This window comes from Spinacia oleracea, chromosome 5 (genome assembly GCF_020520425.1).
Source record: "Spinacia oleracea cultivar Varoflay chromosome 5, BTI_SOV_V1, whole genome shotgun sequence".
In the NCBI taxonomy this organism is placed as follows: domain Eukaryota; kingdom Viridiplantae; phylum Streptophyta; class Magnoliopsida; order Caryophyllales; family Amaranthaceae; genus Spinacia; species Spinacia oleracea.
Genome location: NC_079491.1, coordinates 5,203,391 through 5,220,505, shown reverse-complemented (window position 1 = coordinate 5,220,505; position 17,115 = coordinate 5,203,391). Strand labels below are relative to the sequence as shown.

The following is a 17,115-nucleotide window of genomic DNA, read 5'->3' as shown; positions in this document are numbered from 1 at the left end:
AGGGAGTAACAAATTTAATACCTTATACGGAGTTCCCGCTCTGACGCCACTCATCCGGAATCTCTTTTCTATCTTCCAACCACTCATCCGAATTTTATTAGTCAAAAAAGTTTTGCACACATACATGAAATTGACAATCATCAAACTCACATGTGTTTCTATCTCTCCTGAACTCTTCTCAGCAAGCTCAGCAATGTATCGAAGCACCTCAGGTTTTGAATATAATTTTTTACCAGTTTTAGAATTGATATAAACCTATAAATCAGGCAACAACATTAAAATCTGAGCAAGTGTAGTAGATCAACATTAAACTCTTGAATTTTGCATCATTGGCATCCAAGAAACAATGGAAAATAAACAAGAATGAAATTCTGGAACATGATTACGAACCATAGGTGACAGGATATAACTTTAGCAGAAAAGAAAGTCGAACAATCATAATTTGAACAAATAAAGGTCTCTGTATTTTCGACATATTCAAATCACTGTACTAAAGAGGCACCAATGAACTGTTGATAAACATCAATTGCCATTTTTACTACTATCGAAAGCGGTAACTCAACCCATGCTGTAATTCATTCTAAATTCCCAAATATTAATTACTCTATTCAAATGCTTCTCGATCTTTCCACTTCCTCAAAACCCCAATCACTCAATTTTAATCATCACGCACTCAAACAAACAAGAAACACCCAAATAAAAAGGGGGAATACCCTTAAAATCAACATATTATAAACCCTAACTTAACAACAACAACAACAACAACAATAAAACAATCAGAAGAAGAAATTCAAGATTTGAAATAAGAAACCTTAGTCTTGCGACCATCTTTTTTCTTGGTTTTGACTTCCCAGCCAGGGGGAGGCCAATCTGCTGGGTTGTTCTCGGACGCCATTGGAAGATCTTGCTGCTTTCTCTCTCTTACTACTGTTTTGTGTTCTGGGTTTTGAGAGTTGAGACTGTCTGAAATGAAGAGAGAGAAAATAAGACACAGGGGAAATTGAAATCAAAAGGTCCTGTGCGCACAAGGTGTACAATAAATTTATTGTACACCAAGATAACTTTAACCATTTTTTTTCTAACTTTAATCTAATTTTGATTAACTTTTGTATTAGTAAAAAAAATTTGATAGATAAATATTTTAAAGGGTTAAATGATTATTTTATATATTATTAGTTAGTTTGAAGAAATAAGTTTTACTAAAATGAAAAAAATTTATCACTGAAAAATAGATAACTTTTACATATATATGCTTAACTTTTAAGCATTTTGAGTTAACTTTTACTCAGGTGTACAATATTTATTGTACACCCATTGTAAATAAGAATTTGTGAATTGAAATTGCAGTACAAAGGAAATATCGGGGTAATTAAAGAAGGGCTAGCAAAATTGGATAAATTGGCCACGTGTTCATGGATTTTAAGGTTTTTACTCGCCCTTTTAAGCATCAAGTGTTCCCACTTCATTGTACTATTGTAGTGAGCATTTGGATACTCAGTCCGTCCCTCAATTCTCGCACCAATTTGATCGTTGCGGAGTTTAAGACACTTGAATTGACTTAATAATTTAATAGTTGTTAGTCGATAGTGGGGTATTTTTTAATATAGTTAGTGGGAAATGTGTAAGGGGTGGGGAGTGGTGAGTAGGAATGTTGGTAAGTGTGAGAAATAAAATAATATTGGTAAAATTTTTCATTTATAGAAGCGGTGCAATTATTAAGGAACCGCCCGAAAAGAAAAACGGTGCGAGTATTAAGGGACGGAGAGAGTAGTCGCTAACAGATTGTATTATACGATGAATGAATGACTTTAAAAAGTACGAAAAACTTACTCTATTCAATAGAGTATAATTAGGTGCATGAGTGGCATGACCATGGATATTCTTGTTTAAGTAATTGCTAAAAGAACAAACTCAATAACATTACTAATTCCTTAAGATTATGACTTTTATCGAGAGATCATATAAAAGCTATGAACTTTGGGGTGATGCATCATCTTTAAGGTCTATCTTGCTATGACTTCCAAGTGATGCATCATTATAGTGGTGTACTTTTTGGTAGTATGAGATTTCATTTTGTGCATTGTCCGTTTAGTTACGTTGCAGAGTGACACTATTCATAGTACGTGAAACATAATTTTGTTTTTTAAATTTCAATATATTAAAAAAACAACATAGTCATGTAAAGTCTTGTTTGATTCGTCTTATCGGATATACTTTAACAATATCAAAATTTTATATTTTTTTTTACTAACATATAATTATAGATATTAACGATACAAAATGTGCATTGAGAAGTGTGTACAAGGAAAATAGGGAGAACTTTCAAGAACAAATTAAAATAATTATATATTTCATGAATCACATCTGCGGTAAATATTTGTACGTATTTTATAAAACCACTCTTATGAAGAAAAATAAACACCTTATTTAGTGAAGTCCTAACATTGACCAACCAATAAAGTCTTTATGGTCAAGATCCATGACATGTGTACAATATTCCTAAAAGTAAAAAAAAAAATATGATTGACCAAATTACTTAATCCGTGTCAAAAATTAGATTAGATTATCCGCAACTCCGCAAGTAGATTAAAACCTACAGTCAAGTAATTAATCTAGTCCTAAGTCCTAAGTTGTGTAGGGAATGTAATAGGAAATTAGGAAACAAATTAACCCTAAATCAATGCTAATACGGTACGGAGAATTTCACTCAAAAAAACAATTTCAGATAGAAAGAAAGAAAGAGAGAGATTAGAGAGGAAAAAGATCGAAAGGCAATGGAGTGTAGTCATCCATCATTCAAGGAAAACAAGTGTAGACGTTGCAACCTACATATCGCCGACTGTGGCAATCCGGCCACCATACCATTCCGGTACATCGACGATAACTTATCCATCACCGTCGACGAAGTTAAGCGTGTTCGAGATGTTAACATGAAGTTGTTAACAGAAAACAAGAAACTTCACTTAGTTCTTGACTTGGATCATACTCTTATCCATTCTATGAAGATCAAGAAACTCAAGTCTACGGATAAAGAAACTATCAAAAATATCAAGTACGATGACGTGTTCGAGATCAAGCTTTCTAATAGTGAATATGTTTTGAAGTTAAGGCCAGGTGCTCGTGAATTTCTTGATATGGTTAGTTCGATGTTTGAATTATCAATCTTTACAATTGGTAAACGTGAGTATGCTCATCAAGTTGTTGAACAACTCGGTGGTTTATCGAGGTTTTCGTGTGTAATCGCAAGGGAAGATTGTTTGAAGACGAGGCAAAAGACGTTGGATTTGGTGTTATCACATAAACAAACTGTTTTGATAGTTGATGATACGGAACAAGTTTGGGAGAAATCTTGTAAGGAAAATCTGATAACAATAAAACGTTACGACTTCTTTCCCATAAAGGAAGAAGGAATAGTAGTGGAGATGGATAAGGAACTTGATAGGGTTTTCGAAATGTTAAGGGAAGTTCATAGTTTGTTTTATGATGGTAATAATGAAGATTATGGTATGAAAAAAGATGCAAGGGAAGTTCTCAAAAGGGTTTTGATTGGTCGAGGATTAAGTTGTTTGAGTCAAGAACAACACCAAGAAGAGGATCAAAAGAAGCTTGGCGACTGTATTGAAAAAGGTGTTGAAGTGTGTAGGGTGAAGAGGTTAAAAATCAAATTTAATGGTGCGTGGCTAGAAAATCCTTGTGTTCCAACAAAAAGATTAGATTGTTTGGGTGAAGAACGAGTTAATTAGCAACGAAGATCAAAAGAAGATAGGCGAATCAAAAGAAGGATCAAGTGTAGCAATGAGCAGGCCGAAGAGGTTAAGAATTACATTTAATGGTGTGGTTCAGAAAACTTATTGCGTCCCCAGAAGTAAAAGATACAAGAAGACACACGGAGTGATCAATTCTTCATGTTTAGTATAGCTAATTAAGATATCTTAGTAATGTAATAATGTAATGTTGAATGTTATTAATCCCTTTGGGGATGGGAAGGCCCTTCCTAGAAGGTAAGTCTGTTATTTTTGCCTTGGAGCATTAATGAAGATGCATGAAGTATATTTTTTCAAGCTTAATTATATTCTTTGTTACGTACACTAATTTTTAGAAATTCAGTTTGTAGATGTGTTAATGTACTTTTATGATGAAAATTTTAAGCATGGTGATGTTGAATACTTGGATGGTCATTCAATTTGGATGCAACCCACAACAACAAGCCCTGAAATTATTGTACGTTACTTAATTCTGCTGTTCTATTAAGTTTATCTGATTGAGGGTTCTTCACTTGTTTATCAGGTTCAGACTCTTTTGCTTGTTACTTAATTCTTGCTGCTCTATTAAGTTCAACTGATTGATGGTTCTTCACCGGGCACAGACATTATGTTGCATAAGCTATTAAACTAGGAATTGCACATTTTCATGCCAATCTCAACTCACTAGAAATATTAAGACATCCTGATGAATAGATTTAGTAGTAGTACGACTACCTGCAAGCCTCTAATAAATAAATTGTACACCTAACATAACATAATGGCGTACAACCTTTAACGCGTCCAAAATAATCACTGCTAACACAATTGTTATTTAAGAGTTGTCCTCGATTGAAGGTGAAGGTGAAGTTACAACAATAGGCACAGTTTCATCATACACAACCTTCCAAATGGCCTAAGATAATTCCTCATTGTAAGATTATATAAGAATATGGAACATACTTGTACATGTAAAGAGACTACTTAAACACAAATATCACTTACTTTGAAGAACTTCCTCCAGCAAAGCTCATTGCATAATCTGACACCTGTTAGCAGCAATAAAATTAGATGTGATGCCCTGTTACAGAGTATGTGTGCTTTCAGACATAAGAAAGAGTAGAGTCGTGGCATGGTAGACGAAGCTCTCAAGTTCACCTCCCTTGATCCAATAGGCAGCCTTGATATCCTTAAAGATTTACCAATTGGGATGCCAAACGATTCTTAATTCTGAGTTTATAATGCATGTTATGTACAATGTGATCTAATCCAACAGTGACATGGTGTACTACATACAAGATATAACTAAATCGAGTAGCTTAGTTTTCTATGTTTGGCGTAAATAGGCAAGCACATTTAGGCGATCACTTCAAATCAATTGATCACAATACTATCTTCAGTAGACCGAGTAGCACTTCAAATCAATCAGTTTCATTACCTCTAACGAGGCATAGTCAAGCACTTCAAGGTTACTCAGCTCCAAGTTAAGCTACAAAGACCAGTACGTACTCTGTCTCGTTATTCACAAAGTTTTCTACAATTATTACAAACTCACAGCATAGCCAAAACAAATCCGATAAGTGGAACACAATTTCTGAAACCAACACACGAGTGGAGCTTATGATCAAGTAGAGTCAAATGCACGTCTTTCAGCGACATTATTCACAAAGTTCTCTACAGCATAGCAAAAACAAATCCGATAAGTGGAACAGAATCTCTGAAACCAACACGCGAGTACAGCTTATGATCAAGTAGTCAAATGCACGTCTTTCAGCGACTTTATCTTCTCAGGGCTCACTTTGGGGCAACCAGCAACCATCTCATCAAACCCCTGCAATTAAATAAACAAGATTATTAATGTAATCATAAACAATATTTGGACTCATTACGAACAAGAATATATAGGACTTCACTATAGGGGCTAAGCGATTTACATGTATTTTCTGTATTCCGTCCTCAGTATTCAGATAACGCAAGAGTTTCAGAACTGCATTACGACTGTTCAAGCCTCCAGCATCATCGAGAGCAAAATCTCCAGCAAGAAACATCAAGACCTGAATTGAATCAAATACATGTCACTATAACCTTCAAACAGGGCCAAGTTTTTCCAATCGATTGTCTAAAAATATTGAATCATAGTGTTAAAATACTAATCTACTATTATTATGTTTGTACCAAGTTGCTCTGTCAAGTTTTACAGTTGTATTTATACCCCCCAAAATAAAAATCCATGTCATTATATTACTATGTAGCTATATTGAATCATAGTCTGGAAAATATTAATGTATTCCTATGGTTATTAGTTGATGAAGAGTCTAACTTCAAGATGACCAGAAATACCCCTCTTTGTATCCAAGCAATTAAAATAGAAACTCCAAATTGACAACATCCTTTTTCATAAGTTTCACAGCTATTTGATAACCTACTAGACTACGGGGTGTGATATATAATACTAGGTCCTACGAAAAAATGATGCACCCCAAAAGCAACAACAATTTAAATAGAAGTATACAATTAATTAAGATAATCCTACAACAGGGCATAAACAACAAACATGACAATGAATATTTAACCGCGCCAAGTTGAAAGAGGAAGCAGTGACGATCTGAATGAGAAATATTTAAGCGAAAAAGCAATGCTCTAAAAGTGAAGTAACTGATGATACAACACGTACATCCTGTAAGAATACCGTGATATTTATTTTTCCTCTAAAAAAGCATCAAGAAAAAGTGTAGACAAACCACAAAACATCAATCAATACTCAATAGGGTGGACAAGTCTGTGGCTTGTAGTTTTGCATTTCAGGAAACAAATCATTTTCAAAGAACAATGGAAGTTAAAACAGAACAGAACCTTGAGGTACATGTAGCTTAATTTACCCCAGAACAACAAATGTATTAATGGGCAACACTCAACACAGCACAACCCTTTTCTAGAACAATGCATAACAACTGCAGTCAAAGAAACTATTAACTTCAGACTCTAGTACTATCAATATCATTCTAGATCATAAGCATTTCACCTACTTATTAATCCTATTGACTGCAGGAACTAATCTTATTAATCCTTCAACAAAAAATGAGTTTAAACTACCAATAGAAACATCATAATCTCAATAGTACCTCAGTACAATGAATTCCAAGTGGCATGGGTGTATCTTTGTACTCCTTCACTGGATTTTTCATCAAGTCATACAACTGTTTATCAACCTTCATAAGAAACCACAACATCATTTTTAAATATTAGCCTTATGAAGAAAGGTAACAATAAGACTTGGCTTGTTAAATGGGATGTCAAACAGACATAAGAAACTCAACAGTACCTCAGAGTCAGGAGTACCGAATGGGACATCAAATGCTATGTCTTTAAGGCCACCAACAGGGTCATGGGAGAGGAGCTTCAGAAGTGTGTCATCGAGCAAGGCCCTGTTATACTCTTTGATCACCTTCAAAGGAAGTTATAACTTCATCATAAGAGACTAAAGTTGATTAAGATAACAAAAAACAGGCTATTTAGTTTTTTTTTACTTTTCATGGAGGTGGAATTTCCAACAATAAAAAAGCATTATGTACAGAAAGTAAAAGTATTCTCAAATATGTAATATAACTCACCAAGGAGCGAGAGTACACCCAGCGTTTAGAATCTTGGAGGCATTGCAGCAAATGCGGAATGTGAGCTGCAATGTGCATAAGAAACATTAATTTCAAACTAGACTACAAGTATGAGTGCTAAAACAAAATAGTACTCTCATTATAAAAACCTTTAAACAAGTTTCTAGAACATTCAGCAACATTTGGATCCTCTGGATTCTGTTTGGAAACGTCATGATACAGCTTCATTTGCAGGTTTCTACCTTCATCAACCAAGACAAGCTAAAAAGAAGAGAATTAGTAAGAAATGACAAGAAAAATTGAGGATATAACATCTAGCTAGGAGAGTCAGACAGGAGTTCCTACCTCAAATCAAATATTATCTCATTGGAATACAAGACTTAGCAGCATATCAAAACTGAATCCAACAAACTTCATTGAAGCCTACATAATCCTAGACTGATTTATTGAATAGGTTAATGCCTCAATGGATCAAAGAATCGTCAGATAATTAATGTTCCAACATAATTATAGACACTCTGACACTTGATTTTGTAGCGTTCTAAAATATATCCCTTCAGCGTCAAAAGAAGCATGTCACTGAGAATCGGATAATGTACCAGAAAGTAAGATGTTCCCTTGTGTACTGGTTAGTGTATAGGTACTTCAAGATTTTAGCAGCATATCAAAACTGAATCCAACAAATTTCCTACATAATCCTAGACTGATTTATTGATCAAAGAATCGGTACTTCAAGATTTTATTTCGGTCCAAATCATCTAGTACTAGATCTGTATCACTTTTCTTTTAAGTCCAAACAGCTAAAATTGTAGAATGAATTTACTGTAACTAGATCTGTAAGACATTCTCATCCACACTCAAATACATCATCGATCTTTGTCGCTATCAATTTGAAGCATAAATTTCATATCCGCAAGACCACAACAAAGACGATAGACAAGTTTATTGTACCCAAACTTAATTAGAATACCAAACAGAAATCATAAAATCAACAAAATCAATAAATCATCAAGAAAAAACACAATTCCATAAAATCAATAAATCATCAAGAAAAAACACAATAAATCAACAAATTAAAAAGCTAGAGCACAATTCCAAATGAGCCATAAAATCAATAAATCGTCAAGAAAAACACAATTCCATAAAAAAATTAAACACCGGATTCGAACTAATTACAAAACCAAAACACATTTCGACAACAAATACACAGCACAATCAAATCAAAATATGTAAATTATACCTGAAAAACGACCAAATTCTTGCCAAGAAGACCTTCCAAACCCCCAAACTTCTGGATTTGGTTCCAGTAGAAATGTCTCATCTGGTTCCTCAACAAGCAGTCGTACGACCTGGAGTTTGTTAGGTCGGGAACAAACGTGCTTTTCTCTTTCAGTTGCTTGAAAGTTGTGATGCCGCCGCTGCCGCTGCCGCCGCCTCCGCTGTTTCCGCCTCCGACTATCATCCCCGGCACGTATAACATATCGGCGCCGAGAGCCGCGAGGTCCTCCATCGTCATCGTCAGGTCTCTCTCTTTTTCCATTTTAAGTGGGAGTGTATAATTGTGTAATTCTGTAATTGTGTAGTTGTGTAAATGTGTAATGTTGCCGCCGTTCGCTTTTATTAGGACAACACGCAAGCTTCTCTTATAAAAAGAATTTACTGGAGATTTTTCTTTTTTTTATTATTATTTTTTAATGCAAAGGAACTAAGAAGAATATAATTGGAAATTAGTCAATGCTTATTTTCCCTTAAAGTTACAAAATACATACTCCTTCCGTCCCGGAATACTCGACCCGATTTGACCGGCACAGAGTTTAAGAGACTTGAATTGACTTATTTAATTTAATAGGTAGTAGTTGATAGTGGGGTATTATTTTAATGTAGTTAGTGGGAAATGTGTAAAGGGGTGGGGTTGGGGGAGAGTAGGGGTTGAATTTTTAATTAATTTTTGTATGAAGTAGGGGTAGGTGGGTTAATAGGGGTGGAGTGGAAAATAATATAATATTGTTAGAATATTTTCATTTTTAGAAACAGGTCAAGTATTAAGGGACGACCCGATAAGAAAAACAGGTCAAGTATTCCGGGACGGAGGGAGTAAAAGTTAGAGGTCATGGCCGTATTAGCAGTACAAAGATAATTTTTTTTTTACGACCTATTACTAGAGCATTATATTTATTCGCTATAGATGTTTAGGTCTGATGTTTAGAACTGAAGACACGTAAATTAAGTATTTTAGTGAGCACCCTCTCGCCGCTCCTCTCTCTCCCTCTCTTTTTTCTCTCTTCTCTCTCATATTTTAGGGTTTTAATTTTCTTGGCCGTTTAGGCCGGAAGTAGTCTAATTTCTTCGGAAATTAGACTATATTCGACCCTTCTTCTTGTTTTTCATTGTTTTCTTTTCATGTTTTTTCTTGTTTTGGTTTCTTTTCTGTTGATTTGTTCCCAATTATTATTGGGTTGTTCCCAATTTATTTGGGTTTTCTTAGATTTTTCTAGGTTCTTGATTCTCATGGATGAGAATTTTTTAGAGTTTCAATAAGTGGGAAGTAGATTTTGATTCATACAGGTTTATGTCTTGTCATCAACTCGTCGATCAGAACAATTCGTGCGCAGATTGCGAAAGGCTCTACTTGGAAAGATGTAAAATCATCGAAAATCACTGCTCGCGTCAAGCCAGAAGCGGTGGAGTACGAGATTTGCTTTAGGATGCAGAATAGTAATTGTTTTGATTGTAACAGTTATGTATTTTCTTTGAATCTGTGGTATGTAAATCCATTTTATCATTGTATATGCCGCATAGCTTATTATTAATGGATATTGTTCTTCCATGTCAAAAAAAAAAAGTTTAAAACTGAAGGCATGGATAAGATATGTCGGTATGCCATTATGTCACGAGCTATGAATCTCACGTCACTCATTTGTATTCAATTAAAGGTGTTGAGGAATTAGTTTCTTTAATTCAATCGCTAACTGATGTACCTGGGTACAGCCAGCTTATGGTTGTACCCCCAAAAACGACGCGCTCATATTGTTTGTTCATTCTTGTCGATTGTTTGTTCTTTTTTATTGTACTGTTTGTTCATTCTTTTCATAATTGTTGCGTTTTTTGTTCTTTCTTCTGGAATTTTATGTTCTTTTTTATATTGTTTGTTCTTTCTTGTTTATTTGTTTGTTTATAATAATCATATGGTTAATGTTCATAATTAAACTCTTCATTAATCTTTTATTCTTTCTTTTTGTATTGTTTGTTCTTTCTTGTTGTTTTTTTAAATTCATTCATCAAACTTATTGTTGTATTGTTTGTTCTTTCATGTTGGCTTTAAAATTCATCATAAAATTGTTCATAATTGTTGTATTGTTTGTTCTTTTTTCTGAAATTTTATTTTCTTTTTTATATTGTTTGTTATTTTTTGTTGAATATTTTGTTCTTTCTTGTTTATTTGTTTGTTCATAATAATTATCTTCTTTATTGTTTGTTCTTTCTTGTTGTATTGTTTGTTCTTTCTTGTTGTATTGTTTGTTCTTTCATGTTGGCTTTAAAATTCATCATAAAATTGTTCATAATTGTTGTATTGTTTGTTCTTTTTTCTGGAATTTTATGTTCTTTTTTATATTGTTTGTTCTTTTTTGTTGAATTATTTGTTCTTTCTGGGTGCTTTAAAGTACTTTCTCGGACTCGAGGTGGCTCGTAGTAGTCTTGGGTTTTATGTTTGTCAGAGAAAGTATGCTTTGGATATTATTTCGGAGTCTGGATTATTAGGAGCGAAGCCTGCTGATTTTTTGGATGGAGCAGAATCATAAACTGGCATTGGCAAAAGGGAAGGAGTAGACAGACGGAGAGAAGCATAGGCGTCTGGTGGGGCGCCTGATTTATTTGGCTGTCACAAGGCCAGATTTGACTTACTCTATTCATATTTTGTCACAATTTATGCAGGCGCCGAAAGAGGAACATTGGGAGGCATCTTTGTGAGTTGTAAGGTACTTGAAGAAGTGTCCGGGTCAAGGGATACTTCTCCGTTCTGACAGCGTGTTGCAGTTGGAATGTTGGTGTGGTTCAGATTGGGTGAGTTGTCCATTAGCTCGTTGTTCGTTGACTGGTTGGTTTGTGTTGCTTGGTTTATTTCCGATTTCCTGGAAAACCAATTTAGAAACAACATACGGTTTCTCGTTCTTCTGCATAGGCAGAATATCGTTCGATGGCATCATTGACATGTCAGTTAAAGTGGTTGAAGCAACTACTCAGTGATTTGGGAGTAACACGCAAGAAAGGTATGAGTTTGTTTTGTGGTAGTCTATCTGCAGTACATATTGCACGAAATCCTGTGTTTCATGAGAGAATGAAACACATCGAGACAGGCTGTCACTTTATTCGTGATGCGATTAAGGAAGGGATTATTTGTTCGTCGTATGTATCGAAAAAGGTACAGTTGGCAGATATATTCACCAAAGCGTTGGGAAATGCGCAGTTTGAGTTTTTTCTTGACCAGATGGGCATTCGAGATATTCATGCTCTACCTTGAGGGGGGATGTTACGGAGTGTACAAAGTATTATAAGTGTTAATATTGTAAAGCGATACATATGTTAAGATACTTAGTTAGCCTTACTAGGTTAATTGTAACGTACTATATATGTGTTGGAGATTAACGAGAACAACAAGATTTGAGCCGTATTTGTCAGTATTAAATTTTCATGAATCCTTATTTATGTTAATGCACTGTCTAATGATATGTAAACAAAATACAATAAAACAATGTGTAAAAAACATTATGAAACATACTAAAAAAAAATATATATATAAAGATCATTTTGAAACAGAGGTAGTATATTACATTATACGAGTACTTCGTAATTAGTTACAGTAAGCTTATTACATTTAACCATGACTAATAGTACGTACTCCATCCGTACCAAAATTATAGTCATCTTTGACTAAAAGCACGGGTTTTAAGAAAAATAAAATATACAGAGTAGTGTATGAGAAAGTGGGAAAGTGGAATATAACGTATGCAAAAGTGTAAAATGTGGAATATAATGTATGAGAAAATGGAATATAGTATATGAGAACATGGAAAAAGTAATGTCCAAATAAAATAACAATACTAAAATTTTGGAAGGTTTTTGAGTGGCTACAACAAAATGGTAGCCACCACAATAAATTAAATTTGAGCCCTTCATTTTTATTGACTCATCTAGGCCATTGAATAGGTTGACTTTATAATAAAAATTATAATTTTTGTCATAAAAAAATAATTATAAATCCTTCATTCCCACGTTTAATTTTATTTATTTATTTTCTCTCTCTCTCAATAACTTCTCCATGTTCCTGTCAAAAAAAATTCCTGTCAAAAAACAAAAACAAAAATATGCCTTCTCCCATTAGAGTATTTGTTTGTGGATGTTTTTTTTCTTCAATGTAGTGCATTTAGCGATTATCAATAAATAAAATTTGATTACTCTGTATCAACTATCAAGAATGAAATGTTGTGTTTGCTGGATGAACGATTATTAATGGTGTATTTTTTATTATTATTATTGTGTTAGATGAACGGTTATCAATGGAGTATATATTTTTAATTATTGTGTAGGCTGAATGATTATAAATAGATTACATTACGATTTTACGTCCCAAGTTGAGTATAAAGAACCGATGAAAATGAAGAATAGAATCAAGAGTTTTAGAAATTTTGCTCTTTTTTTTTTTTGATATGAAACTTCTCAGTAAAACGTAGATGAAAATGAAGTTTTTTTTCCCATTTATTTATGGTAAAATATTATTTTAATTAAATTACAAAATAATAAATTAAAAGTCAACAAGATCAATGGTTTAAAATAGTCTACTCTTATTTAATGGTTGAGATTTAGTTTATTGTAGTGGCTACTCTTTTATTGTACGACAACTTTTGTGTAAGACCGCCTTACCGGAAAGACCACTTTGGTTGCTTAACTAATTGGTTCAATTTCTTAACTAATTGGTTACATTACATAATTAATTGATTCAATTGCTTAACTAATTAATTCATTCGCTTAACTAATTGGTTTCAGTGCTTAACTAATTAGTTCAAGTGCTTAACTAATTGGCTCTATTGTTTAACTTATATGATACCAAGGTAGTCTTTTGTATAAGACCGCCTTATAAAAAAGTTTGTATTTATCGTATCTATTGTAAAATCTTCCTATAATTTTAGAACTTTCAAAATGAAAAATAGCCAAATAGAACAATAATTTGGGACGGAGGGAATGACATATAATCAATTTTTTTTTTTTTTCATGTAATGACACGGGACATCAAAAACTAGTAATTAATGGTGAAAAATTGTGACATTATATCCAACAATGGCATTACGAAGAATACTATCATGAAAGTAAGTTCGAGCAATAGCATAAAATCCCGGTCCCACCAACAATCGGAAGCTCCCTTACCGGATTCGCAATCGAGTTTAATCCGAAAATAACCACGGTGCTCCCATTATAAACCCCGTCAACAAAACCATAAGTCAAACCCGTAATAAAACTTACACCTTTTTGGGAGGCTGAACCATAAAAACCTTGTGCCCGCCCAACAAGTTTGGAGTTTGGGTCCGGGCTAACGGTAAGTGGATCATCCGCCATAAGTAGGTTACCGAAGCCCGAGGTGAAGGCGGGTCCTTCTATGGGTTGCCCGATCAACACCGCAGTTGGGGATTCCCCGGTTCGGATGTCGTGGAAGTAGAATTGTAGGACGGTTTTTTGCTCATGGCCACAATAAGGGTTTGTTTTTGCCCATGTTGAAGTTTCGGTAGAACTTGCATTTGGTATTAAGGGTGTGAGAGACAGCACAATTGTTAGAAAAGTGATTATTGACTTTTTCAATTTTTTTGAATAGTTTGTTGTTTTGGTTTATTTGTGGATGGGATAATGAATGAGACTTTGGAATTTATGTATGAAGGACTATGGACTATGGAGTATGGGGGTGACAATAACACCTCACATGATGGTTACGTACATTGTAATTTGCAAGTGGATCAATTAATTTATGGCAAATGGGTGACAATAACACCTCACGATGATGGGTGAATATCTAATGTGGTCTTAATTAGTGGTTAAGATTGAGGGACGGGGTCAAATAGGTCTCGGATTCGACTCCTTACCTAGACCTGTCAAAAATCGACCCGATCCGAAAACCGACCCGAACCCGACCCGAAAATAATGGGTCCTGAACAAGATTTTGTGACCCGTAACCCGATTTTATCCGAACCCGAGCAACCCGAAAAGTAATGGGTCAAAATCCGACCGAACCCGTTTTGGATCCGACCGATTAAAAATCATTGTATTTATACTAAAAAATTAGATTATGAGAAAATTTAAGCATAATAAACACGTTGTTTTTACTATTGTTGTGTGTAATATAATTTTAATTTGAATTATACGTCATTTTATGGTTAAATTTGACTAAATATAAACTTGTGTAGGAAAATTTGTTAATTTTTGCTCATATTTTGTATATTTATCACCTAAATTAATGAAAATATAATGCGCGTTTTAAAATCTCTCAACCCGTTGGGTCAACCCGAACCCGAAAGTTCTGGGTCTTGAACAAGCATTTGTAAATCCGAACCCGAAAGTGACCGACCCGATTCAACCCGAACCCGAAAATATTTTTTTACAACCCGACCCGACCGACCCGTTTGACAGGTCTATCCTCACCCTATTAGTTGTATTGTCTTTGTATGTGACTCATTTGCACCAAAAATGATGGGGTGAATAATAGTACGTACTACTACGTACTTCCTCCGTTCTTTTTTAAATGACACAATTATTTAGGCACGTTTGTCAATGCACGATTTCAAACATTAATATCTTCAATTTTGGAAAAGAAAAAATTATAAAAAGTTGATATTTAGAAAATATTTGTTGAAACGAATCTAATAAGATCCCACACGACTATATATGTTTTTTCTTAAGTATAAACCACAAAACCAAGTCAAATGAGCTTGTGTGAATAGTGTCTAAAACTCAATTGTATCCAAAACTCAATTGTGTCATTTAAATAAGAACAGAGGAAGTACTAAAGAAGCTCCAAATGTAATAGTTCACGTACTCCTCTGTTTTAATAAAATGATGATTACATTTTTATTTTTGTCATTATTCACAAGCTCCAATTTGACTATCATTTGTGTGATTTATACGTAATGAGAAATATAGTCGTGTGAAATCTTGTTTGATTCGTCTCGATGTACAAATTATACATATATATACTTTCGGATATTAACTTTTTATAATTTTTACAAATATTTTGTATAATAGAGGCTTATATTCAAACATTTACATTACTGACAAGCGTTGAAAATATAAAAGTGTAAGCATTAAATCGAAACATCGGGAATACCACTCGATCCACTCTTATGGCTAATCCGTATTCAGGGTGAGTTTGGGTGGATAGATTCCAGTCCTCTTCCAATTATTGTTGCGGGGAATCAAACACACGGTCCGTCCTAACAAGCTCAGCCTCAATCATCACTGAACCAACAAGCAATTGGTAAACAACGAGAATATGTAATTAAACACAAAAATACAAGCACGTACAAGTTGGATAGGGATGAAATTAATATTTCCAAATTAAAGGTGAAAAATGGTAACATTGTATCCAACAATAGCATTCCGAGAAGTAATATTAAAGAAGTAAGTTTCAGCCACGGCATATCCACGAGCCATACGAAAAACCCCAGTTCCTCCGACAACCGGAAACTCCCTCACCGGATTCATGATCGAATTCCGGCCAAAGATAACCACAGAACTCCCATTATAAACCCCATCAACAAATCCATAATTCAACCCCATGATCAAGTTCACACCTTCTTGGGAGGCTGCCCCATACAAACCTTGTGCCGGCCCAACAAGGTTCGAGTTCGGGTCAGGGCTAACGGTAAGTGGATCATCCGCCATAAACAGGCTGCCGAAGCCCAAGGCAGCTGAGTTGTTATTGTCTCCTATCGGTTGGGCAATCAACGCGACGGTCGGGGATTCCCCGGTCATTACGTCGTGGAAGTAGAATTGTAAGACGGTTTTACGCTCGTGACTACCATAGGGTGAAGTGTTTGCCCATGTTGTTGGTGGTGATTTGGTGCCGTGAGACTCGGAAGAGCTCACATTTACAAAGTAGGATGTCAATATTATAAATGTGAAAATTGTGACTATTAATTTTGGCATTTTTCTCTAATTTGGTTCATTAATTCCCTTAAAACTATATGCTTTTTATATACGACTTGAAATTGGCCGGTGGTTCCTCTATTAGCTAGCTACTACTCCATCCGTATTTATTTAAGAGATATATTTGACAGAATATGGGTATTAAGAAAAAAGAATTGTATGAAGTAAAATAATAAAATAAGTGGGGTTGGGTAGATATTTTAATAAGTAAAATAAGTGGTGGTAGGACATAGGATAAGTTACTAAAAATGGCAAGTGTATCTCTTAAATAAATACGGCCTGATAAAGCAAGTGTATCCTTTAAATAAATATGGAAGGAGTATTTAATTGGACAAGAAATTGTATTGATATTGCACACACAAGTTTTACAATAAATGTATCATCAGAATAATATTTATCCATTTTTTTAACTTTTAAAATGTTTTGATTTAACTTTTTATATTATAAAAAAATAAATTTGATCGGTAAACATTTTAAAGGGTTAAATGGTTTTCTATACATCAGTAGTGATTTTGATTTGTGACAGAATAACTTTTATTAAAATAAAAAAATTATCACTGCAAATAGATAACGTTTAC

At 34.2% G+C, this 17,115-nt stretch overlaps 3 protein-coding genes and 1 pseudogene across 3 annotated transcripts; 1 reads left to right on the top strand and 3 right to left on the bottom strand.

Annotated features, from left to right (window-relative positions):
- The first annotated feature begins 2,774 nt into the window (after window positions 1–2,774).
- On the top strand, window positions 2,775–4,346 carry LOC110805048 (RNA polymerase II C-terminal domain phosphatase-like 4). Its single transcript, XM_056828402.1, has 2 exons — window positions 2,775–3,672; window positions 4,288–4,346. Exons 1-2 carry the CDS (start codon window positions 2,775–2,777, stop codon window positions 4,344–4,346), a joined length of 957 nt encoding a protein of 318 aa, XP_056684380.1.
- Window positions 4,347–5,149: 803 nt separating this feature from the next.
- Window positions 5,150–8,975, bottom strand: LOC110805056 (uncharacterized). Its single transcript, XM_056830219.1, has 7 exons — window positions 8,592–8,975; window positions 7,501–7,612; window positions 7,352–7,416; window positions 7,063–7,185; window positions 6,863–6,949; window positions 5,675–5,794; window positions 5,150–5,571 (listed from the first exon to the last, which is right to left on the bottom strand). The coding sequence occupies exons 1-7, from the start codon at window positions 8,889–8,891 to the stop codon at window positions 5,488–5,490; spliced, it is 891 nt and encodes a 296-aa protein (XP_056686197.1). The 5' UTR covers window positions 8,892–8,975; the 3' UTR covers window positions 5,150–5,487.
- Window positions 8,976–12,075: 3,100 nt separating this feature from the next.
- LOC130460814 (dirigent protein 23-like) lies at window positions 12,076–14,221 on the bottom strand (annotated as a pseudogene).
- Window positions 14,222–15,564: 1,343 nt separating this feature from the next.
- On the bottom strand, window positions 15,565–16,544 carry LOC110805046 (dirigent protein 23-like). The gene has a single exon (XM_022010648.2). It carries the CDS (start codon window positions 16,535–16,537, stop codon window positions 15,947–15,949), a length of 591 nt encoding a protein of 196 aa, XP_021866340.2. The 5' UTR covers window positions 16,538–16,544; the 3' UTR covers window positions 15,565–15,946.
- Between the last annotated feature and the right edge of the window lie 571 nt (window positions 16,545–17,115).

Excerpts from the sequence above, each read along its gene's own strand:
- LOC110805048 (XM_056828402.1), top strand. The coding sequence starts at position 2,775 with ATGGAGTGTAGTCATCCATCATTCAAGGAAAACAAGTGTAGACGTTGC. Across the intron at positions 3,673-4,287 it reads GTTAAAAATCAAATTTAATG|GTTCAGACTCTTTTGCTTGT; the intron begins GTGCGTGGCTAG and ends CTTGTTTATCAG.
- LOC110805056 (XM_056830219.1), bottom strand. The coding sequence starts at position 8,891 with ATGGAAAAAGAGAGAGACCTGACGATGACGATGGAGGACCTCGCGGCT. Across the intron at positions 7,613-8,591 it reads AGAATTTGGTCGTTTTTCAG|CTTGTCTTGGTTGATGAAGG; the intron begins GTATAATTTACA and ends TCTTCTTTTTAG. Across the intron at positions 7,417-7,500 it reads TTCTAGAAACTTGTTTAAAG|CTCACATTCCGCATTTGCTG; the intron begins GTTTTTATAATG and ends TGCACATTGCAG.
- LOC110805046 (XM_022010648.2), bottom strand. The coding sequence starts at position 16,537 with ATGCCAAAATTAATAGTCACAATTTTCACATTTATAATATTGACATCC.